Here is a 26,312-nt window from a genome sequence, read left to right on the forward strand (position 1 = left end):
GAACATGCAATCGGTGGTACTGGGTGAAGCGAAAGGAATCGTTAAAAGTATAATTAAGTTGTTCCCACCAACGGCCACGCAATTCACCTCCTGGCTGCAAATCATTTTTCCTCATTAAACACCCCATTCGGTGGGTTTCTGTCACGCTCTTTTGGGGTGGTGGGGTGGGGGGTCATAGCAGCAACAAACAAAAAAGTTAAATAGCCTAGTAACCGTCTGGTCTATCAAAAAGTTTGCCAAACTTTTTACGTCAAATCGTATGGAGATCTGTCAAATTTCTGTTTGGTAAACTACAGCAAACAAAATAATTTGTTTGCCGAAAATTTGTTTGGCAAACTTTTTTGGCACACCTTATTTCAACACCTTGGTTACGCCTTGCTTCTATTGTACTAAAGCTCTGTAATGAATAGTGTTGTTTTTCAATGCCGTTGTGTTACAACTAGTGCTATCGAATCAAAAATATCCGTAGAAACCTCCAGAATAGATTATAAATAGATTGAACACACTTTTAATAGTACAATCGTTCGATTATTGTTGGAATGATTTTGTAAACAACAGAAAGCTTTAATTTTGACAGCTCAAAATCTGTTTGGCAAACTTTTTTCATAGACCACCTCAATTTTGTTTTTTTTGGCAAACTTTAGTTTGGCAAACTTTTTTGATAGACCAGACGGTAAAACATCGTTGTTGTCAACAAGTAGCAATCGTTGCGATGACGTTTTCCCGTAAAAGAGCTTTCACGCTTGCTCACTGTACTGCACAGCCCTGGGCATTTTGAGGGTTGACATTTTCTTTGAAGGATGCTCATGATAAATCGATGAAATGATTGTTGACATTATTGATTAATACATTAAATGTTAATTGCCAAACAAATGATATATCGTTCGATTTCCTGTTTATTAATTACAATCTTTTTGAATGCTTTTGACAGGTAAAAGGAAAATGGCTGGGAAAAGCTCACATCCTGTCACCCACGGGCTGGTATTGGTGAGTGTCCAATGTTTTGAAACTCAACACGACAACAACACACGGTGCGCGTTCGCTGCCTGGCAACTCACGCCCGCCACCATACACAGTCGCAGTGGGGGCCGAAAAACTTGGAATCAAATTTGCTCCGTGACGGTGGCAAATATTACAGCAAAAGCGAACGAACTTAAATGGTGCGGATGGTTTTAGTTTGGTAGTGAAAAATACGTGACTCAGCTTGCTGTACTAAACGGTGCTAAAAAGTGTGCTGAAAGAATCAATTCGACTGAAGAAAATTGTTTCAAAACTGCACCAAACGATTTCCACTGGCTGAAGAAACGAACCCGCGAGCGTGACACTGCCCCCGAGTGTAACGGAGTACGATTGGATGGAAGACGAATGAAATGGAATTGCTATAATATAACCTGATTCCATTACGTTATATGAGGTGCAAATGGATAACAAAAAAAAAACCAGCAACAGTAGCATCAGAGTAGGCAACAGCAAACATCAGAGCATCAGCATCCAGCATCAAAGCACTCACGCACACATGCTCAGACGGAGCAATCGCGAAGCACCACACTAACCAACATTAACAACATTAACGCACGACGTTGTCTCGTCCTTTTTGCGGGTCGTTTTCGTGGACGCGCGCGCTCTCGTACACGTTCCTGAGCGGTTGCAATTGTGCAAAAGGAAAACCCCCGTTTTCCTTTTACTGAAAGGCTAGTTAATTGGCATTTTATTGCACCGAAATATCGGTGCTTTCGGTTCGATTTAGTTAGCCAAGTGTGAGGGTGCGGGTGGTTGTTTTTTTGTCTTTTTGTGTCCCGATAAAGTGCATTCGTGTCGGTAGTGTGTACATGCATTTAGTGTGGAAAAGATTTATGATTACCGTACGGAAATAGGCCCATTTCGATACTTCACCGACAGTGTTGTTAGACATTCACGTTCATCGTGAATTGTGCCGTGAAGGAAGGTTGATGAAAATGGCCCCTTTTTTCTCCAACATTAAACGAACCATTATTGGCTGTGTGCGTATGAATATCAAACGCGAGTGTTTTTAGTGTGTGTGCGTGTGTGCCTGCGTGTTGCTTCCGATGTGATTCATGTTGTTATTACACATTGAGTGAAGAAAAAAACATCAGGAAGCTGCAAACGGAAGTGAGCGGAAATTGGAAATAAACTGCAAAATAGAAGCCAACACAAAAAACGGGGGAATATATGGCACGGTTCGTGGAGCATCGTTTAAGGGATGTCATTTTTCGATTGCCGTTCCGGATTATGTAAACGACAACCGAAACCATCGTTCTGTTCGTCCCGCCTGCTGCTTTCTTCGATCCGTGATGTAAGTAATATAACTTCACTCAGATAGCGGGTGGGGAGAATTAGTTTGCAGCTCCATTTTCAGCTCGACGTCGAACCCACGATGGCTTCCCTCAGTTGGGAAAATGGTTAGCGTTTTTCCGTCGGTGGTACTACCTCACCGTGGCAGCCATTGTGGGGTTTCTTTGTTTGGTGTGACCCATTCTCTCCAGGCCACACACTAAATGCTGTTTTCGTTTCAATCCGGAGCGATAAGAATGGAACGAAAGGAACGAATGAAGGAGCACACCAACACAAACGTACTGTAAACGTTGAGTTAAAAGTGTCCAGCACTCTTTGGTTAGGGGCCTGTTGGTTAAAGGCTCCGTGAGACGGGGAGCACACACTAGAACGGTTTGACGCCGGTGACTGAGGATGAAAATCGATTTTTACCCTGAGCGCCACTTTTTACCACCTTTCGTCTAATGCTATTCCCTCGAATGGGGACGGTACTCGGATGCTTCACAAAAATGCTTTGTTTCCCGAGAGCCGGGATCTCCCGATGTATGCGTGGCCCGAACGAGCGTGGTGGCCATGGTGATGGTGGTGCTGTTGGTATTTTTTTGTAGGTCATCTGAAACCCCGATGGAAAGATAAATGAATCGTGGTGAGTATTTTCGTGGAAATTTTTTTTTGCAAATGGAAGCGGGGGTTGGGTGAGTGATAAGTGAGTGGCAAGTGAGTCAGTCCATTCGTCGGACAGCTGTTTATTGCAGTTGATGGGGTTGTACCGTTTGAAGAGGCCCCGCGGTTGTGGCGCCTTTAACCATTTGCAGGTGGTCCATTTTCGATGTTTGGAGATTCGTTTGCCTTTCCAATTCCAATTCCTGCATGTATGTGTGTGTTTGTGTGTTTGTCACACATAAACATATACAAAACAAACACAGCACAACATCGACGTGCTCGAACGTGAAGTAAACATATGCATTATTAATTCCAGTTCGTTCAACTGGTCGGCCTTTGATGGCAACCGATGGATGGATGGATGATAAATTGGGCTTTTCTTGCCTTTTTCTTTACGATGGTGAAGGTATCTTGGTTTATACACACGCACGAACACAAACACACACAAAAACATATACAATTCAATCGATCGAATGATTTGTCCCCGTTCTGTGCCCGAGGAGGAAAAATAAAACCTCGTCAATCACAAGCGACCAGGCGTCTCCATGATGGAGAGGTTTTGTTTTTCTTCTTTTTTTTCTCTTACGGTTTTTCTTCTTTTAAGAAACAGAAGCAGCGTTTTGGCATTTGTACGTATCTTGTTTTATTTATTATTCAACCAATCCTGACCTGAAGGTGAAGAAAGCTTAACGGATAACGCAAGGACAGGATTAAGGTTACCCAAGAGACAAACTCTAATCCGTACCCCATGCGGTACGTAGTGGGTTGGATTTGTTGTTTATTTTTTTGGACCCTTGGTTGAAGGTATTAAAACAAGATTTAACGTGCCGCCTTACATTTTACCACGCTTAGGGTCAGTTTTACTACCAATATAGGATTTGAAGCTATGTCACCTCATATGTGTGGGTTATGCACCCTGCAACAGCTTGTAATATTGTAGTCTAAAAGATCGTAAAACATAGAATTTTATTTAAATTGTATTATGTTTTAAAATCAAGAAACATATCACTTAATTAGGAAAATAGTTGTAGCTTTAAACAACAACATAATATGTACAATTCTTATTTATATAATTAAAAATATAAAAAGTGTATTCAGGGTCATGAAGTAATTTTAAAAATAGAATAAAATATTAATATCCTTTTATATTTAAATGCTATTTTCGAATATTATCATATAAGAAGACCAGATGAAACATTATGAAGGAAAGAGAAGAGCGCTCGTTCGTTATTTAGTTTTTACTGTTGACGATTTACATATCGGTCCGTTCTGCCTTAACTAAAACTATTTCAATTAGGAAAGGTTTTTCTGCACTCTTTTTGTTTATGTTTCCAGGAACCTTTATTTTTGGGGTTGCAAAATGTTTTACGTCACATTGTTTGTTTTTCATAGTAAATTTTTCGGAATATTTATGCCCTTTGCTGAAGCTGTACAAAAACGCTATATATATTTAATGTTCAATTTTCCCAAAATGTTACAGCTAAAACATTCCAAACCGTCTGGGAGGTCGGGTGGATAAGTTACCCATTTCTCGAAGGCCGCTTTGCATCGAGAAGGGAAACAAACAAAAAAACAACCACAAAAACCTTCCATTTTCCTGCTCCAGCACCAGCCAAGCAACTGGTGAAGGAATTTTAATTTCAGGTTCTACCATCATCCCTTGTCCTAGCAGCAGAAGCTTTTTGCTTCGATGTGTATTTTTCGCCTTCCATAAAACTCTCGAGTGGAAAGTTTTCAACTTTAGCTATGGCCACACTGCTCGAAACGGCGACGTGTGCGTCCCTTGGCACCCTTGGCAAACTATTAAACTGCAATTACATTTTGCTTTCTCTCCCCCAAAACCGAGTGGCAAAATCTCGACACTGAAAACATTTTTCACCCGTTCTATGCTTTAGTACGCGGTAGCTTCCTTTTTTTTTGTGTGTGTCTTTCCTCCACACCTCTCTCGTGGAAGCAATAAACTCTGTATCAATACGGCACTCGAGCCGTGAACAGTCACACAAAATATCGAAACCGATTGCAAATCTTTTCCTGTTGCCTTCGCTTTGCTCTTCGGCTTCATTTAGAATGGCTTTCGGAGTATTGGGAAACACCTTTTTTTGGCTGGCCGCGTATCTTTGGTTTTACTAAGGAAAACAGCAAAAAAACAGGAGCAAAAAATAGCTGAAAGAAGAATTTTAACAACTTCTTTTGATACCTCACCGTTGGCTTCATTAATACTTGGTGAAGTATTAAGACAGACAGACTTTTGTGCTCGGTGTCGTATTGAGGTGAAGTTGTGGGAAAATCCGAAACTAATATCACTCTTACTGGGTTTATTTATTCCTATTCGAGACGAAACATTTCCATCATTACTGTCATACCAGCTTGTACTAGTGGTGAGAGCGGTTAACATGTTCATTACAGCTGAACCATGGTTTGTGGATGGAAAATATTTTACACTTCGAAATTATGAGTAATTTCAAAATATGTAACGTAATTTGTGTAGTGTTTGAAAACAGTGTTTTATTTTGTAGTAAATTTGTTTTAATCCCAAAAAAACGACTTACGACAAAGTAAGTAAATGTTTATACACAGACACAACATGCTTTGGCAAAACAGGTTAATACCAGTAACGGTCACGGAGCAAAAAAGGTTAAATTAAAAACTCAAACTTAAAATGTTTTAAATATTTTTAATAATAGATTAAGTTACATATTTTTTTTTTTTTTGCTAAGATTACTATATGTTTTGAGTATGCAAAAATGTTAAAATTTCTCTAAATCAAACACAACTTCTTCCAATTTAGAACAGGTTTGCATACACCCAACCTTAAGTAGTAGAAAATATGTATGTTTTTTAGCTTTATTCACACACAAAAAAGACCAATCCTTACCGATTGATGGGGTGCAAAAAGATCCTCATAAAGAGTAGCTAAAGCGACCGATATTCTTCATTCCTTCCGGTCGATACACTCCCGAAGGTAATATTAAGGCACGGCATTATCTCTCGGGAGATTTGGGAAGGTAAAGTAAATCCTCAATAAATATCTATTCAAGCTACCATCTTGCATTAATGCTTGTGGAACATTTTTGGGTAAACGAATGCCACGCTGAGGGTGACTCGATGTCCTTTCGAAGGCAAATGTTAGTTGGTCTGTTTCTCTGCAGGGTTTTCGGGATCTCCGGGATATCCCTTTCCTTATATTTTCCAATGCTTTTTGGTGTAAACTGTGTAAATGAAACCTAGAGTTGTGCTACATGTAGACCCCCCCTAAGGCGTAAGGACAAAAGAAAGGTGAGAATGAAATTGAAAGAATAATATACTGTCAACCTTCGGTTCGGTGCGGTTCCTACTTTATATATCGCGGGCTTAAGCGAAGCTATATAAACAATGAAAATCCCTAATAACAGCACCGGCGGAATGTGTTCGGTGTGTATTCCATTGGTTTCAACCAACAATACTGGGCGCCTCCATCGAAAGCGCTTTGCTAGCGCTGGTAAAAGTAGGAAGTAAAAAAAATTAATGGAAAAGCGCATAATTCCCGTGACATTCGATTGAAGCGTCCTGGAGCTGGTCCTCTCCCATTCGAGGGAACCGAGCTGTTGGGAAACGTTTAATTGATATGGCTGAAACGATGATCGGGGTACCGTAATACCCTTTTGTTGCTGTTCAATGAGAAACCCTACCGATGGTAAGCTGGTTCGATGTAGTTATTTTCAATGCATTAAAATTCACATTCTTTATGTATGCGCAAGCCACGCATAATCTGTGTAATTTTAATGTGCATCTGAACAAATGCCTTATCGCCAAATACTTTATCGTGGTGGATGGTTGAAGTAAAACCAATAATATGCAGGGTGGAAAATATGTCCCATACCTTATTTTTTATCTTTTAGAAATGTTAAACTTATTGCATAACACATATTTTTGTAATGGTATGAAAAAGAAAGACATTAGGAATTTCACACCAGTAAATGTATCATAACAACGCTAAAAAAAGCTTATAAATTACGTACAATAATATAGGAAGTAAGTAACAATACGACAAAAGCCGACATAATGGAAAAACAATCAAATAAATAATAAAACAATACGGGATTATGCTTGATGGAATTTCTTTGTCACCTAAGGCCGTTTGTGCTGCGATTATTGCAATAGTCACTTGAGTTATCCAATCATCTACAAAATGTCCTATAAAGTAAGTAAGTTAACTATGTCTTAACAGGTCGTTAACCAAGATGAAAAATTATAATAAAACTAATAATAAAATAACAATTGTAATTCAACTTATCAACGGTCAAAGGTATTAAATAATAGAATGAAAAGTTTCATGTTTTTGATGTATTTTTTATTGTTGAAGAATGAAACAACGATAAATCTAAATAAGTAATAGTCTGCTCGTATTCGTCTACAAATTATACTTAAAAGAACACATTTTTTACGTAGAGCAATTACTAGTTTTACATTGTAGAATTGTTTTTTCCAATCTTGAAAATGTCCTACAAACTTCCATTGATCTACTCATACATAAATGATGATGTTGTTCTTATACCGAGAAGCTCACAAACGAATCGGGTTTTGTAGTGGATTCGCTATCAATCCACCTCACACTCTCGACGTATGTTCAGTTTTCAATTATTTTAAGCACAGTCAACTGTTCAAAGCTCGAAGAACGTTAACACTGGGACGTCAGAAGTCTATGTGGTTTATTGTGGTCCAAAAGTCAACATTGTTGCTCACAACTAGCCGCCATGATTGTGCTTGTAACATAGGCTTAAGCTCTGTAACACTTTGTCCCACATTCTCCGGCCAACTTTATTCGACGTCAGAAGAGTAAAATATTCATCCCACTGCCATACAGTGAGACTGGTTCATGCTTTATGTTACCTTGTGGATGGATACGTGGGTATACATTTGTCTGTTTAAAATTTTCCAACTTGTTGTACAATTGCTAATGCGAATAGTTTTCCAAGTTTTGTTTTTTTGTTTTCGCTTTCCCATCAACCCATCAACTGAAGGACGCGAACGTTGGAATTTTAAATGTGGAAACAACAAGATGGTGAAAAGCTCGAGACACCAGAAAAAAAACATTGTACCGTGTCATCGGGCTGCAATTTTTCACCGTAACATAATTTCGACATTTTTCCCCCTTTGTTTGCTGTCGGTTCGCTGTACTATTTCAACGTCCGGGAGTTTCCATTCGGGCCGTACACTATCTGTGGTTTAGTTTTATTGTTTTTAATAATCACTCGTTTCTTCCCGACTGGATGATGCTGTAAAGAAAACTTCCTGTGCGATGTGACACGACTATGATAAAAGTCAGTAGCAGAAGTAATAAAGCGCGAACAAACATTTCAATACAAAGAAAGCGTCTGCTTCTAACGTGCAGCGACACAGTGACACATCTTCCTTATTTTCATTTTTTTTCTTTTTTGCTGGTGAACAGAATTCTCAACTCAACAACATTCTTTTCATGATGAATGAATTGCAAAACGAGAAAACACGAAACAACGGAATGTGGCGTACTATCCGAAGAGAAATTTAATCAATCAAAACTCAACCGACCGGCAAAAGTTGCACCGTTGCAGTCGTTTTGCTGCTTAGTCACACTGGACTAGGGGCAGTATTTTTCCACTCTTGCCTTACCAATCATGTATGTTCTGGTGGAGAATCAAAAGGAGACGCTTGCATGCCGTAAACTTCAATCCGGGATCTATTGATCGTGCTTTTTTTGTGCATTGTTTTCTCAAGTCTTGCAAAGCAAAAGTTGATGGAGATTGGAAACATGTTACTTGTGCAGTAAATGATTCATGAATAATATATAAATGTTCGACTTCTGCTAATTCTACTACGTTTAAAATTCTTTCTTAATCGTAGACATTAGTGATTCTAGTTTATTTTGAAATAATATTTTAAAGGTAATTTTTTTCTAAGTCTTTAAACTTTGTACAAACTTTTCAACGAAAATTTTTTAAAAACATTACAAAAAACAGGGTTGATGTATAAATTTAAATTTTCTACAATTATTTCCCCATAACCAGTATTTTTTCCGAATTATTACAATTGACACTTGATTGACTGGGCGTCTCCATTAGTAGACGACTTCTTGGGCGAGAAGCCATTATGAAATGTTTCAAACAAATAAAAGCTGAAACCTTTCATAAAATGATCCCGAAAAGACTGAAACCCACGCAAAACGGAATGCAGATGAGGAATTCCACCTACATCATTACGGATTTGGTGATGTATTTAAAATCCGAAATAGAGTAACGTCTCCATACCGACTAAAACCTTTGTTTGACAAGAATTTGGATCATTACGAATGACAATAGCTTTCAGCAAACGGCAACCGGTAGAATGTTCTACATCCAGCAGACGAAATAAAACGATCAGACGGAATAATTCCCATACAAAGCATCTCACCTCGCCATGTGCGTTAATATGTTGCCGGATTGATGTATATCATCAAGCATTAACTTTTGTCCCGCCACGCGTAGAAGCTTCTCAACTGCCTCCATATAAAAGGGATTTTGCATTTCAAACAATTTTAATTAACATTCATCTGCCAATACGAGTGCTTTCTAAGGGTGAGGCTGAGTGGAGGTGAAATCAAACTTGGACCGAGTTGACTGTAGTTCATCAAAGTCTTGGTGGTGCTTGTCGAGTGAGTTCAATATCCCTGTGCGCCTATATCGCCGTGTGGTGTTGTGGCAGGAGGGAGTATTTTTGAAATGTGGTTTTGCTGTGATTCCTGTTTCAAACGATGTTAAAGCATATCGCTCGTTATTAGTAGCCATGTCCCGGTAAGCTCGCAACTCCGAACCCAACGGTGCATGTCATGACGATTGATGAGGTTGATGGTGAATTGACAGGTTCGGTGTCCCTATGTGCTGTTTTCCCCTTATCCTTACCCTTGTGCATGACGAAAGCAATGTGAATGAAAATATCAGTTCATAATTGTCTGTCCCCGGCAGCATATTTGTGTTTCTCTTTGGTGGAAAATCATTAAGTAATCGTTTGTTTTGAAATGTGGCTGATGGAGATAATTTTTATAGATGCTTTCGATAAAGTCTGGTGTAGACAGAAACATGAAATGTTTAAAAAAAAGGTTATTCAGCTGTGAATTAAAAAAAGTTTAATGATCTACTTCATTCCCTCATTTGCAGTTTATAATTTTATCTAACGATAGCAGCATCTATGTAATCTAACTCCTTTTAAATCAAAAACCAAATTTAAAAAAAAAACTAAAAAAAAATCTTCTTTCTGCCGTTCGTAATGACTTTCGGTGCGTACTTTGAAAGGGAAAATTCTGACTCGTTGCCGAACAAGCTCCTACTCAAAACCCGAAGACGGATAGATCCGACAGTTTGACAGAATGTTCATTATCGGTACGAAGTACCGTCTATTGGAACGGGGATCAAATTTCTTTGAAGATAAAACCAAGCGCCACAAAATGGCAAATGCAAATTGTCAAGTGAACAAAATCAACGATACACCAAAGTGGTTTTGAAGGATATATCTACAGCTTCTATCGTTATTTAAACTAAAACAAGGATATGATGTTGTCTCGGAACTACTGACACTGATTTGCATAGTTTCCAACACCTTTTGTACGGATGGCTCAGCTAATGTACACCAAACACATTGCAACATTCCTTCCCATGCAATGGTGAAGCATTGGAATGCTCACAAAAAGAACAAACGTACATGTCCAAGCGTTTTGGTATGCAACACATTCGAAAGGAAAAAGGGGAGAAAACGTTCGCAGGAATCATTCAAGCAAACCAAACAGGAAGTAAAATTTGTAAAAGTGGACGTACCATTTCTACTGATCTCTGGCCTTGACAGCGTTCGGAGCGTTCGTTTGATCGTTTTCGGTGAAGGTTTTTTGTTTTTTTAAATTGTATATTTGCTACTTCAGATTCGTATATTTCCCCTTACCAAAACTGTCAAGTTTGACAGTTCCGCTTAATATGATATTGGACTGGTACATACTTCAAACGAGTAGCTCTTTGTGCTGAGACATGATTGTTGTTACATGATGACAAGGTTCTGGGAATAAAATTTAAGATATACTGCTGGAAGAAAGAAACATTACATCTTCTTAAAGATGCGTTGGTCTTCTTAAAGATGTAAAGCTCTCTTTTAGAGAACAATTCCCGCAATTCCTACCTGATTTACTCTTTAAACAATTTAAAAACTAAAAAAATATTACCTCATCAACAAAACAAATTATTTTAATCCTTCCGTAAAATGACCATACTAACAAACAGGATAACACTAATGAGCCTCAAAAGTGTTGTTTGTCGTACAATTTGTTAGCCACTATCTCTAGTCCAAAAACAGTAGCCACGAGTAGCAGTGACCAACATTAGCAGTGACGTGAGAATGTTTCATCGTTTTTAATAAGTTTACCATAACATTATCCAACACCCAACACGTAGTAATGTTACGATGTCAAATATCTTTCCAACAGGGACAGCATAAGGACGATTAAAAAATGAACCCCTAAAAAAATGGTATATTTATAAGAAGGTAGGAAAAAATGAAGGAAGCACCAGCACAGCTCAGTTGGTGCAACAATTTATCACCAAGCGTTTGAGGGGTTCCCGGCACGGCAGGTCGTTGGGCCCGTTGAACCACTTAGACCTAGCATGTGGTTTTCCAAGCTCACCACACACCCATTCCCAGCGCTCCGGTGCACATCCGGTCACGTGCCATGGATGGTGGAATTTGGATCAATCCTCGGTATACTGTCCCTTTCCGTGAGCTAAAAAAAAGAGGAGGAACTTACGTACTGCATCGTTTAGTGGTGGATTAAGCAAATGGCAGAAGACCAGTCCGGTTCCTATCGCGTGCACACCATCTAGCACAGTGTGTCCCGGTGGAGCAAGATGTCCGTCCGGTATGACCTCCTCGGAACCTTGTACCAGGTAGTGCCCGTGTCTGTGGTTCGTAGTGAGTGATGAAAATGACAACGTTGCCACGAACGTCAGCTGGTTTACGCTACGAGCTACGACTGCTGCATTACCCCGAGTGTTTTTTGGGGGAATGGGAAAATGAAATGCACCTTTGGTTTTTTTACGTTCGATTGTTTGTGTTTTTCATTCGTTCTATGGGCTTGTCTGTCGAATAGTTTGTTGACAATGGGGCACAAAAGGCACTGTTCTAGTAGATAGTAAAATTGGAAAAACAAATAAACATTGTCTGGATGTTGGTATGTTAATGGATTTTTAGATAAAACACTGTTGGCTTGCTGATTGCCGGCGAGAAGCAACAATATTAATGATTGGTTTTTACTTTAGATTAGCCAAATATCTTTTTTGAGTTAAGAAATAATCTAGGCTATTCTATAAGTTCAAAACAACGTTCAAATAAGTTTGCTACTTGTATATATGTTTAGAAAATAAATTTAGAAATTTAAGTAAATATAATTTAGATTTATAGGTAAAGTTTTTATCGAAATGTCTAATATCGATTACAGTAAGGTAAATATGCTTTTTCAAAGAGTAATCCCAGTGGAGAGGAAACATATGATGCACTCAGCTCAACTGAGTGTGGGTCGAATGGCCGAACGAATTTTGACAATTTTCTCTATTTTTCCTCACACTACCGCAAACATTGGGAGATTCGAATGAAAAACCCGAGACAGATTTGTCCGACTTCGTGCTGTATTTGGAGGTTACAAAAATATGTATGGGTCAGGTGTGATATGAGTATCGTCGTTACTTTCGCCATGAATCCTTGCACTATGGGACTGTTTGTACCATAAGTTACCAAATATAAAATTTCACTGAAAGTCGTTTTGTTATGACTGAGGTAAAACAAATTTGAATAGGGGTTCAAAAATTTAAATTATAGAAAGCTATAAAAAATGATCAAAAATGTATATTTTTTTAATAAAACCAAAGGTTGTTTTCGTAAATTAGAAAAGTAAATAGGAGAAAAAATTTCGTACAACATTAGTATTAATTCTCTGAAAAATAATTAATGCAAATGTTCGATTTGCAATGTTTTATAGACTTCGATATAAGTGAAACAACGAGCAACTGCAAGCGTTTGACAACCCTGCCACACGTTGTGTAGATTCGCAACCGTCGGTTTTCGTTCGTGCGTCGGTTCGGCGCGCGTTCCAACTCGTACGCATTTGCTGCTGTGCGCTCGTATCGTACTGTCTTTTTTGCGGTGTGTAAGCTCCCGGTCAGATGAGTATTGTTTACATTCGCTAAATCATTTCCGCGATCAACAGCATCAACAGCTGGTGCAGCACGGTGTTGTTACAAAACATTACATTTTGCGCCCAACTGCAAAAGGGCGCATATGTTTGCGGTAGTGGTTGATTTGCAAAACAACGCCACCCGAAACAACTACAGCAAAAAAGTAACCACCCGCACAATCCGCAAATAACGTACAGGCGGATGAGTCAGTAAGTGACATTCGGTGGTACAGGAATGATTAATATTACTTTTCCTCGCACGTGTTCACACGGTTTTACTTCGATTTGTTGTGCCCCGTAGTATGAGAGGGAAAACCCCTTTACATGGCAATATACCTCCATCGGAGGAGCGGTGATTTGTTCTGTGATTTTGTGAATATTTATTCACCGCTGTTTGTGATTTGTGATTTGTGTGCGTTTTATGTACAATGCGGAAAACAAACGTTGATTGTATTTTCCACGTCCAATGTGTTTCCAAGGCGCGTGTTTTACTAATGTGTGGGCTCTTGGTTTAGTAGAAGCTCGTGTAGTTTTATTTGGTTGTGTTGTGATTGTGTGAGTAGTAAATTCAGGTGGATTGAATTGTGGTTTAAAAGTGTGTGAATAGTTTAAGAACAGATGGAAGTGAAATTAAAATACTACGAAAATGAAAATTAGTTTTTTACATATTCAAAAGTGAATTGTAAAAAGAGGAAAAAAAAATTGTATCAACCTTTCTTCGTTTCTTGCCGACTTGCAACACACAACGCTGCTTGAAGTTTTCAACCCGCACCTGCATAACCGTACGATCGATTGAGCTGATCATTCGTTAGTGTACACGAAGGCACAATCTTTTGTTTTCTGCTACGCGAAGAAAAAAGTGCTTGTGAGAAGTTATACTGTGTTTTTGTTTTGTTTTTTCGGTTGATTATTTCACATTACTACCACGCTTCGTACACGCAACACACGAATACAAGGGCAGGACTGCTGCTGACTGCTGGAACGACATGATTGTAGGTTTTCTTCGCCACAAATAAAGCAAGCCTCAAGCGAAAAGCCTTTCAGTTACAACTACGGTTGCCAATAGGAGAAGCGTCGCTAAAAACGGACCAAATTGCTTTGCTTTAGTGCATTCGGTTCAGTTGTCCCGTGTCTGCTACCGAACTGGTAATAGGATTAGCGGGATTAGGTGGTAAAATTGTGTTCCACCACACACCACGCACCTTTGTGCACCATTCCGTCGGGATCGTCGAGTACCACGGACCGATCGTTACAACCATCGGGAGGGTCGACGGGCATATAATACAATTCATTTTGACCTTCTGTCACCTGCCACCATCTTTGTGGCTTGGTAGAATGGAAGCTAATCAGGTGTTTGGAGCAGAGCCACCATCCAAAGGACCATCCGTTTCGTTTCAATGCAAGGGTCATCGGAACTGTTCCGATCGAACCAAAGAATTGTCGAATTACAGTCGAATGGCCGACTGATGTCTGCTCAAAAAGGTATTTGAAGCGATCGAATTCACCGTAGGAGGATTAGAACAATCCGGGAATTAAGTGAATTAACCAATCCAATCCGGGCCAGCTAAAAGCAAATCTGCCCAATGTGACAAAGAAAACCTTGAAATTGAGTTTCGTACGAAAGCCATAGCGCATACCCGCGGTGAGCCATGCGTTTGCCCGAAAAAGGTTTTCCTTTTAATTGCAAAAATATGTAGAAAGTAAAGCACACTTTTTGGGACGCGACCCGGTTCTCGGTCATTTGAAGAAAGTTCTAAAGAAGCGTGTGGGTGGTTTTAAAAAGGATATAATCAAATATCTTTAAAAACACCTAGAACGGTCTGGTTTTTGTTGCTTCATTTCAACGAAATGGAATTTCACACGTGCGTAACCGTAGCGGAAGGCCGTTTTTTTTTGCTAGAAGCCGTTTTGAAGGTTACTTTTACCTCATTTGGTTTGTTGCTTTTTGGCACGCTGTGGAAGTCTGCACATTGTCTCGAAAATACTTTGAGGAAACCATTACAGTATGGAAGCGGGTGTGTTCGGCTTAAGATACCATTTTATGGTATGTACTTACTCGTAACATTATTTTCATCAAATTCACTTTCTGCTGGAATAACAAAATGCGGAACATTTAAGAGGGGTGTGAATTTGAATGTACACGAAGGTACGTGAAACCATACATGTGCGCGGGAAGGGTCATGCCTAGCTAAAAGGTGGTTAAACAGGTGGTATGGTTGGATTTTTTTTCCTGTACTTTTTCCCGATTTGAACACGTGTACAGATTGGAAATAGCAATGTTTTTCAATGCGTGTACTGCAGGAAGAAAGAGATATAAAAAATTTAAAGAACTCTCTTTAAAATGTTTTTTTTTTAATGTGTTTTGCGTTGGAAATTTGTTTCTTTTAGAATGTAAATATCTTTTATGATCTCCATATAGCTTAAACATTCTCCAAAATCATTTAATGAAACTTTCTTTCCAATTCATCATTAAGTGGCAAATTTTTGTACTACGACGAGTGGAGCTGTAATTAAAAGTGTAATAAAAATGGACAGAAATAGCGTCGTTGCTTCCGGTGAAAGCAATTATGGCATTCAACTCCCAAAGCTTTTGGCGAATTCGCTTTTTACGATCTACTAAAAAAACAAAATATTCCGATTTTATACAATCAGCCATGGACACGTTCTGTATAATGAGGACTTGTATCATCGCGAGCGTTTGTTTTCTGTGCGTTATAGTTTTTTATATGTACTATTTTATAGTCAAAAGGCAATTTCCAATGTTCTATCTGAACCTTTTGGAACTAAATTTTATATTATGTCAATGAGGATATGCTTAGTTTCACATTACATAACCAAGATTCTTGAACATAAAATAAAAATTTGTGGTTAGTTTTTGCAGCAATATAATTGTCAATATTATTCATAACATTAAACTATATAAAAGTTATCGCTGTATGATCATGCTTTAATTACTTAAAAAAAACCTATTTAATAACAAATATAGAATTCTGAACGGACATTTTATCATCGATCACAAAATCTGAGAACGATCAAAGGCATCTGATCATAATCAAACCCTTTTACTATTTATTCACGCTTACTCCCGTTCCAACGCCACGCAATAACCGTTAATGAGTGAGAAAGTTCTAAATTGAATAATCCTTCTCACACCCTTAACCATTTTTTCCTTAAATCACTGCAATGAACCACATTACAGCGTACTTTCGCTTCAAAATGCGTGGGAAAATTTGTCCGCCCCGAAACAGTGTCACCTATTCCTTTGCATCTTACAACATGGTCCATCACCCGAAGGCGCTAGACATTGCGTTGACGCGAATGTGAAGATCAAAAGCTGTGAAGCTTTCCCTCGGAGCGTTGTAATTGGAAGCGGCAAAGCAAACCTGGTACACATTTGGGCAGGAATGCTGACGTGAGGAGGGATTTATCTAAGCATCCCTTCCACAGCAAAAGCATTACCCGAAGGAGTTGATGAGACGCGTTTGAATACTCCGAATGGAATCGTTACGCCATGGACGGGAAAACTGCTTTTACATTTGTGGAGCTTTTTTTTTTGAACCAAAAACAAGCATCTTCTTTCAGTACGTTTCGTTTGCTGGATTAAACAGGTGACAATTTTTGCCCTTAATTAATGTGTTAGTCGTGGGTTTTTTTGCTTCTTTCGAAATGTCGCACTAGAAACCGGATGCGTAATTGAAGTGAGTGGAAAATTTCTCATTCAATTTTCACTCATGGAGGGAAGATGAACTTATCGCACGTTCAACGTACCACCGAGGAAAACGCTCGTTCGTGGTTTGACACACATTTTCTTTTTTTGTTGTGCCTAATTTAAAAAAAAGATAGCCTATTTATGCCGCCATCGTACATTCGTATGTTTCACATTAATTGGCCTCGAGTGGGGTGCAAATGTGGCTATACCTAGACTGAGCTAAGAAGAAAAACAGAAAAGCTTTCAGTTAATTCGTTGATGCAAAAATGTACACACATTAACGCGTGCAGTTTGTGGGGAAATTAGGTGTCATTTCTGCAAAAGGAAGATAAGTTGCACACCAGCGTAAAGTGGAGAATGATGAGAGACAGTAAATGCATTCCTTGCACCACATGTTCTAATGTATCATTTCAGTACTCCATCCCTAAACAGCAGTCGGTTTGTTTTGGTTAAGGAAAATTATTTTGCATAAACCACACACAAGAGACCCCACACACGTTACCCACCGTACCTAGGAAAGGCTTCCTAGTTACTAAAGGCTTTACCTTTTTGTCAGGATTGTACCTACAATCGGCGATATGGGTCAACACGTTTCAGCTACTCGGTTGCGGATGGTTTTTAGCAACTAGAATCCTAATGGGTGAATAAACGAAAACACCAACAGCCAAACCATTCTTCATTCTGAAGGCACATTGTGGCCCTGGTGGAGAATGCGCTTTCAATGTGTGTTGCCAAGCTGAAAAACTCAAGGTACAACGGTGAAAGAAAATCATTGTTATGTTCTACTGTGTGGATGCATGTGGATAAAACACACTGTGCATAAGCATGAAGCAGAAGAAGGGCTTTCAATTTGGGGTAGAAAATAAGAATGTGACACAGTTTTGTGTCGTTGCTTTGGTGGTTAAAAAAAAAAAAAGCAGTGTCTTAATTATAAGAAAAGCTTGTCTCAAGAGAAGGACGATTAATGCTTTCACGAAAATTTATGACTGTTGGTTATTTTTTCTTCTTCTTTCTTTCGTTGTGAAAATCTAAAAAGCTTTTTTGCACCACACGTTCCCTCTGTATGTACGATTTTGTGTGGGTTTTTTTTACAATATAATATGACATCATTTGTTTTATTTCTTAGCGCAATGAATGGCATGTTGAATTCCGCAAGGTGAATGTTTTATTACATTTTTAATGTATGAATTTTTCTTTTTAGAACGCTGAAGGACAACTGTTTAAAAAGTATAATAATTTTTACTTTAACTGCTAAAAATATAATATATGGCATACGTAATTCATGCCATCCATAATGAGCGGTCCTTTATTATCTTGATAAATGGTTCAGTCTTTGAGGTTTTCAAATGTTCGAGTTATAATCGACCAGAAGTTATTGGTTCGGTGGTTCGAACGATAAAAAAGAAAGCAATTTATTGCAATACCCTTGTAACAGCAAAAGGAATATCTTTATGCGATCTTTTTATCGATGAGGGGTTCGAATACTCTTTGGATCCGATCATTTCAGCGGTCTAGATGAAGTTGCAGTGGTAGTGATAAAACTTGTATCGAAATTATGTAGACATAGAGGTAAAGAAAGAGAACACGTTGCAAGTATTTCTAGATACTTTATTGATAAGTTTGATTAACTTCGTGAATTTCAAAAGTCCAACATTAAAAAATACATCTTACCTGGGTTTTAATAACATGTAAATGTGATGTTCGACATGCTGAACTGACTATTCTGCTATGGAAAAACTGAAGTTATCGATCGTTAATCAATAGGAGATACTAAACGATCGTTCACTTAATGAATGATTTCTAATTTTTTGTTTCATATAACCTATACAGCCTTGAACATCAGTAGTGTGTAGCATGCGGACTTAACAATTTTCTGATCATACTTATTTGTTGAATAATTTTCTAAATTCTGAAGCATGGTTTAAAGCTACTCACGTAGTAACTTATGTAAATTAATTAATAACTAACTTAGGTTATTTGTGTGCTTGGGAGAAAAAAATAAAGTGAAGAATTCTGACTCATCTATTATCAATTAAAGTAGTATATACGGTAATGACTTTAAAACTCTTTAAATATGGGGGTAACTCTCAATCTGAAAAACTTTACCTAAAAGAAAGTTAAGACTCTGTCAACAGAATTCGATTCTATCAAACCAACAAAGCATCGTTTGAAGATGAAAAATATTGTTTTCACAACCAAACCACTGGCATAATTCAGGAACTAGTCTATAAAATTAAGTCCTAATGTTGATGAGCTCATGGGTAAACCAACGTGTTTCATGAATAATGGTTTCATACAAAGATTGACCGTGAACTTACCAGTGCACGCATTAGCACCAAATTGAACATTGAATGTCGTACTTCCACCACTGATTTGCTCACCGTTGAATACAATCTGTGACCATTTCTTAAAATGGAACCCTACCCAACGACGTGACTGCTGGTCCGGACACATTTCGTTCGAAAGCCAACGGACTGTAGACCAACGCAGCAATTGGTAGTCAGGGATTTACCTTGGAAGCAAAACAGGTAAACTGTAATGTGTTTTTCGGTTTTCCATACGTGTATGGCCTTCCGCATGCACTAATTGAAGTGAGACTATTAACATAAAGCGTGTGCACGAGCACGAGTGTGTATGGTGCATGACATAGGCCCAATGGATGACACACCTCCCACATGCGCGTATGTCCAACCAGGCTGAAAGGTTTGCCGAAAGGAGAAGAGTTGTTTGATAATTCAATCACAAACTGTTCACATCTCGTTTCATTTCCGTCGCTTGATTCCGCCCGGAGATGGTCAGATTTCCCGGCAAATTACGCGGAAGCTCAGTCAGAGCATGGAGAGTGAAAAATGATGTTCCGTGTTTGCTGGCATAACAGCTGTGTTCAGCTTTCGTTTTCGATTCGAGGTTGAAAGGGGTCCTTTTTTCTTGTTTGTTTGTTTGTTTGTGGTTTCATTTCCTAAACGATCTACGTTTTATGTTCGTGATGAAGGTTTCAGCAAATTTAACACAAGTCACCATTTTGAAGTGTCCTCTCACTGACGCCTGCTCGTAGACCGAGTGTGTTGTGTGCAGAGTGTGTCTGTGTGGGTGTATGCGTCCATGTTGACTCTCGTTCTACGGAAGTGACAACTCAGTGGTAAAACTGCGTGCGTTGTAAACGACGAACCCCACCCGGTTCGAAGGGTTTCAACGTTTACATCATGGCCGGACCGTTTACTGGCCCGTCGACGACACAGACACCCATGGTGTCGGTAGCAGGAGTTGGTGCCGGATTGCTGAACAAGTTGGATCGTCTAGCCGGTTCGACCGTGTTACACGAGGCTCGGGTTTATCCGGTGACCGTACCATCGGCCGGATACCGACCTTCGCCGGGTCTTAACAATGTGTCCGAAATGAGCTCATCAATGCCGGGCGCAACCTCACCAACCGTTCTGACGACCGTCGTACAGACGGATGATTTCGTCGTCCTGCCAGGTACCTTCAAGTTGGGAAGTGAAATTTTCCGTGATCGATTCTATTCGTTGTGTTAGCTCCAAAAGAAAATCATTACAAAAGCAAACGACGCCTAGGGATGTGTCTAGGAAATAATTCTAATTTTTCACAATATCCTTTTTTCTTCGGTTCCATTTTCCAGGGCCAGAGGATGTGCTGCTGCTCAACACAACCACTGGACTGTACCAGCAATCGGTGACGCTAACCGCACGAATGTATCCGATTGAGGCCACGGCGGCAAAGTCGATCTGGGGCCTACCGACGCTGATCTGGGGTATATTGATCGGAACGGTCGTGATACTGATACTGATCCTAGCGACACTGTTCTTCTGCTGCTGGGTGCAGCCACGGACGCGTAAACTACTCAACTCGAGCTACTACACAACCACCGCCAACAACGGACACGGTACGTGCATTATTTTCATCTTTTTTTATCCCATTCTTATGTTTTTTATCTTTGAGCTTTTGAAGTAACTTTGAATTAAAGGAAAATTTCATATTTTTAAATGCTTCATAATACCTTCTTCTTACGTCGTGATTTGGCTCTCGATCGTAAGGGTTAACGCGAATTATTATCGATTGATCGATATCAAACAGATCGATGCATATCTACGCTGGGATGTGTGTTTTTCGATAAGTGTTTTTTGTAGTAGAATATTTGTGAATAATATGTTCTTACATTCGCTGAACAATGCTTAATGCTTTGCTTTCAATAAGTAAGGCAAAAGATTCTATAACCTTGAAAATCTCCTAAAGCTATAGTCTTACCTTTTTTGGGAAATTTTAGAAAAAAAAAATATAAATTGATTTTTCTTTTCACTCAAATAATGCTTTAAACAAAAAAAGAACAAAAAAAGAATAACCTTTTTTTGGGAAATTTTAGAAAAAATTTTTAAATTGATTTATTTTAATGCGAATCGGTTGAAATATGTTTCTTTTCACTCAAATACTGCTTTAAACAAAGAAAGAATAAAAAAAGATTAAAAAATAAAAAAATTCTAAAAATTTGAAAATTTCCTAGCCTTACCGTTCTTTGGGAAATTTTAGAAAAAAATTATAAATTGATTTATTTTATTGCGAATTGGTTGAAATAAGTTTCTTTTCACTCAAATAATGCTTTAAACAAAAAAAAATTAAAACTAACAAAAAAATTTAAAAAAATCTGAAAATTTGAAAATTTTCTAAGCCTTATCTTTTTTTGAGTAATTTAGTAAAATTTTATAAATTGATGTATTTTATTGCGAATTTGTTGCAATAAGTTTCTTTTCACTCAAATAATGCTTTAAACAAAAAAAAATTAAAACTAACAAAAAAATTTAAAAAAATCTGAAAATTTGAAAATTTTCTAAGCCTTATCTTTTTTTGAGTAATTTAGTAAAATTTTATAAATTGATGTATTTTATTGCGAATTTGTTGCAATAAGTTTCTTTTCACTCAAATAATGCTTTAAATTAAAAAAGAATAAAAAATCATAAAAAAATTTCAAAAAAATTTTCCACTCAAAAATTTCATAAGGGGTACCCCTTACGTTTTTTTTGAGAAATTTTGCAAAAAAAAATTAAATTGATTTATTTTAATGCCAATTGGTTCAAATAAGTATATTTTCACTCTAATAATACTTTAAATTTAAAAAAAAAATAAAAATCAGAAAATAAATAAATTATAAAAATTTGAAAATAAGGCTCACTTTTGCACCAAATTTTGGCTATAAGTCGGTCGGTATCCAACGAATCGCCAATCTTTAACCTGTGGTCGATAGATGGCACCAATGGCTACATTTTCTTCTTGGACGGCCATGCCCCCAGATGTCTGTGCCAGAAGTTATTCGAGGAACCATGTTCCTTACCCTGTTTGAGAAAATGTAAAATTTTCTTCATTTTTGAGTAATTTAGCAAAATTTTTAAATGTGATATATTTTATTGCAAATTTGTTGCAATAAGTTTCTTTTCACTCAAATAAAGCTTTAAATTAAAAAAAGAATAAAAAATCAGAAAAAAAATTCAAAAAATTTTTCCACTCGAAAATTTCATAAGGCTTACCCCTTACGTTTTTTTTGAGAAATTTTGCAAAAAAAAATTAAATTGATTTATTTTAATGCCAGTTGGTTGCAATGTGGTTCTTTTCACTCAAATAATGCTTTAAATAAAAAAAAGAGAGAAAAATAATAAAAAATGCTATAAATTTGCAATCTCCTAAGCAGAGGCGGATTCCGTTTCATGTCCTTGCCGATCGCTGTTCGCTTATGGTTTGATAGTTAGGCAGAGCGAGCAGTATATTCATTTGGCTAGTTTGGGTATTGTACACATATATTCCATTCAACTCACTCGCACATTTTCGTTTCAACTCACGTATTTACTCTTTTTGCAACTCGATTCACCACGGCTACATGCTTACACACTCATGAGTGAGTAAGTGAATAAAGAGTCGCAAAAATTCCGAGTCGTGGTGAGTGAACAAGACTTGTTCAATACAACATTTCAACTCACTATCTCACTCTTAGTCACTTTGCACGTCTCTAGCTAGGTGTACAAAATGTTAAACGAATGATAAATTTTTCCGTATAAACAAGAATTGAAATCGAACAGCAACATTACAAGTGGAGATATACACTCAGAGAGTCGGAGAAAAGATAATAAAGAGGGGTATTTTAAAGGAAGAAAGGAAAAGTTTCAAAAGGAAGAAATAGTCACCCTATAACTTCCATTAAAACTTTACTTTGGAGGACAACGTAATGTAATTTTTGTCACTTGATTGACAACGATTTAGCTATATCTTTCCATCATTCTTTTCTCTGGGGAAAGGTGAAGGCACAAAATTTGATTTTCCTCACTTTCATTAACCAATTTGTAGGGCGGTTAAAATTAATCTTTTCTCATTATTGGAGGGATCGAATCGACCTTTTTTTTCGAGGTGTTTGGAACACAAATGAACATAAAGTCAGATTTGTTTAAGAAATTTTATAACTCTTCGTTGATTCTTTTCTGAAAAGAATGTGAACCTTCGTACTGTTAACAATACGTTTGGCAAGTTTTAAATTTTATCTATTTTTATATTAATATTTTAGATTCATGTTTATAAATTTGTTTCTATCGTTACAGCTTCCCAGAGCTCGATTGTAGCCAAATCGTGTACCAGCAGCGACTCGAATCAACTAGTGATGCCCCTCTCGATCGGCATCTGCCCACCACAGTACAGTGCACCGCCACCGCCCTCCAACAGCACGACCACCAACACCCCGCAGCACACCGCAGCAAGTGGTAGCAACAGTTCGCTACATCATGCTTCCCATCCTGCAGGCGGATGTGCACATCATACCTGTAGCGCCGTCACAACTGCCGCAAGCCAGCAATGCACCATGGCTTCCGGGGGGCAGGACTATAGCCATGTAAAATATGGCAGCTCGCCACAGCAGTACGCCTCCCAGCAGTACGCACATCATCATCATCATACGCAGCAACAGCAGCAGCAGCAGCAGCACCATCAATATCAATGCATACATTATCAGCAGCAACAACAACAGCAGCAACAATACAATCAGCAGCATCATCATCATCAACAGCAACCGCAGCAACAGCACGTGCAGCTACACACCCATCATGTGCACGGACAGCAACAGTACAGTCCGTATAATCAGCATCAGTACTATCATCATCCTTCAACGCAACAGCAGCAGCAACAACAACAGTACCTTCACTATCAACAGCATCAGCAGCAACATCATCAGCAGCAAAGGTTTGTAGGATGCAATAAATGTGGTACTTTGTTTGCAGTTACTAAACTAACTCATCTTATTTTACTTTAGAGAACATCACCATCAACATCATCAACAGCAGCAACAGCAGCCACAACAACTGCAACACCAACATCATCAATCCTCCTCAGGGCATAACCATCAGTCGCAGCAAGGACAACTCGTGCACACGCAACTGCACAAGTCGATGTGGGCGATCAATCCACTATACGCTTCCAGTGGAGGTAATCCGTGTAAAGTCCTTCCGATTTGCTTTAATTCCAAAATTTGATAAAATCTTATCTCTTTCCATAGTGATCGTCGATGAGAACGACGTTGACACGAATACCACCTACCGGACACGATCACTACCATCGTGGGGTAAAAATAAGCAGCGTCCACTATCGAATGCGGACGATCTGGAGGAGCTGTACGCGAAGGTATACATCAGCAGGGAAAACTTACCACAAAAACCATAAGCTATGAACTACAGTAATTTATACGCTTCTATTTCTTTTAGGTAAACTTTAGTAAAAAACGACGCAACCGAATGCGTAACGATGAGGCCGCCATTATTGCACTCTGCCGGTCACGATCGCAAAATCTAGCCGCTTTACCGCTCGCTACCGATCAGGATGCAGTGGTCGTGTACGATGAACGGACGGCACTCTAAACACAGGGTACCCGTGTTTCCTCCTTCACCATGACCCTGTGCCTTGTGCTGGAAGATTCGATCCAGATCCGTTGGAGCAACATGTACATTCTATAGTAGCAGACTGGCTGAATCTTTATGCTGTGTTCTTAGTGTAATAAGCGTAAACAAAAACCGATCAATCGTACTGTAGCTAATCGAAAGCGGACGAATAATGTCTCCTAATTTCTTCGATGTACGTCAACGAAGTACGGCCAGATTCTACACTTGCACGTAGTTGGAAAATCCGTTGTTAGATTTGCTTACCTTTTTGCATTAACCGCCCAGTGCCATTTAAGCGTCCCCCTCATTAGTGTTGAAAACGTTAGCAAAAGAAACATGCTCAATTGCCATAGAAAATTTCGACGATTGTAGATCGTGTTTATGCGTACTGCGAACCGTTTCCATTAAGCCATTGTTGCATTGATTCATTCAACCGTATTAGCATAGAATTCGATGTTCTCTTACTTTCAAAATGGTTCATCGTTTTCCTCTCAATCGGAAGTGAACATTTCCATTTAAATGTATTAACAAACCGGACGACACACGTTATCAAAGCGGCCCCTCGCCGGGGTGTAATGAAAAGAAAGCATTACCTACATTGCCACTCTAGCCAAATGTTGAATGTTTGCGTGAAAAATTTATCTAGTATTAACAGGAACAGGACAAACTAAAAAAACCCCAATCCCACACACAGTATGTACATGTGTTTAAAAAGAAGACTGAATGAATGAAACCGAGACGAAAAATAAACTCATTACTTCCGCTAATGTGTAACACTACCTTCATAGCTACAGTTACGGGACACAGGAGGGGGTTATCGATTAGACGAGAGGGGAAAAAAATCCCAACCGAAAATTCTTATCCCTTTTTTTATCTTACATCTATTGCTGCTGTAAATGAGAGGACTAGAACCGCCATTCAGATATAGTCGTGTATTTACGAACGCCTGCCAACAGACACTCAGTAAGCCAACAGAGCCAACAGACAGACTCGTAGACGAAACGTTCTCGGCAAGCAAAACGCTAGTAGGTCAAATGCTAGTCAATTCGTTTACCAAATGCTTTTAGTTTGTAAAGTCGCACGCTGGTAAAGCAAACGCCACAACTTTGTACTTATAAACTGCACTAGCCAACGGTGTTGGTGGGAAACCGTAACGAAACGGGAATGGAAGGCGTTACTTTATTCCGTTTTCCGCCGAATCAATCTTATCATTCGTCGTAGAAAATATGTAGCAAAACTCGTTAAATGGAAATCGTATTGAAGTCGGGAATAGGGGAACCGGGTCCAAAAAATGGTAGTTTTGGAACGTGGTAACAAACGATGAAGGAGTGATCAATGCACGTGTTGTAATTGTTTAAAAGGAAGAGATGATTAATGTTTGCAAATGCCGCCAAGCTGCAGCAATTGGAAGGTACAGGAAAAGTTAGGGAAAAAACGTAACACATTTGTTTGTATTAAAACAACCAAACATAGTTGGAATGTATAAAATGAATTGATGAATTAAACTGAAACTATCCATTTCATGTGTGTG

The 26,312-nt window shown here is 38.5% G+C and overlaps 1 protein-coding gene across 5 annotated transcripts; it reads left to right on the forward strand.

The window, feature by feature from the left end:
* The first annotated feature begins 1,051 nt into the window (after window positions 1–1,051).
* Window positions 1,052–26,304, forward strand: LOC125763828 (G-box-binding factor-like). 5 transcript variants are annotated; one of them, XM_049427386.1, is made up of 7 exons: window positions 13,065–13,363; window positions 19,855–20,339; window positions 20,500–20,763; window positions 23,456–24,089; window positions 24,160–24,332; window positions 24,403–24,527; window positions 24,608–26,304. In XM_049427386.1, the coding sequence occupies exons 2-7, from the start codon at window positions 20,066–20,068 to the stop codon at window positions 24,758–24,760; spliced, it is 1,623 nt and encodes a 540-aa protein (XP_049283343.1). In that variant the 5' UTR covers window positions 13,065–13,363; window positions 19,855–20,065; the 3' UTR covers window positions 24,761–26,304. The 5 variants fall into 5 exon arrangements, with proteins under 5 accessions (XP_049283345.1, XP_049283343.1, XP_049283344.1 ...); XM_049427387.1 differs by having other exon boundaries at window positions 13,069–13,137; XM_049427388.1 differs by lacking the exons at window positions 13,065–13,363; window positions 19,855–20,339 and adding an exon at window positions 1,052–2,314.
* The last annotated feature ends 8 nt before the right edge of the window (window positions 26,305–26,312 follow it).

The sequence above is a fragment of the Anopheles funestus genome, chromosome 2RL, assembly GCF_943734845.2.
Source record: "Anopheles funestus chromosome 2RL, idAnoFuneDA-416_04, whole genome shotgun sequence".
In the NCBI taxonomy this organism is placed as follows: Eukaryota; Metazoa; Arthropoda; class Insecta; order Diptera; family Culicidae; genus Anopheles; species Anopheles funestus.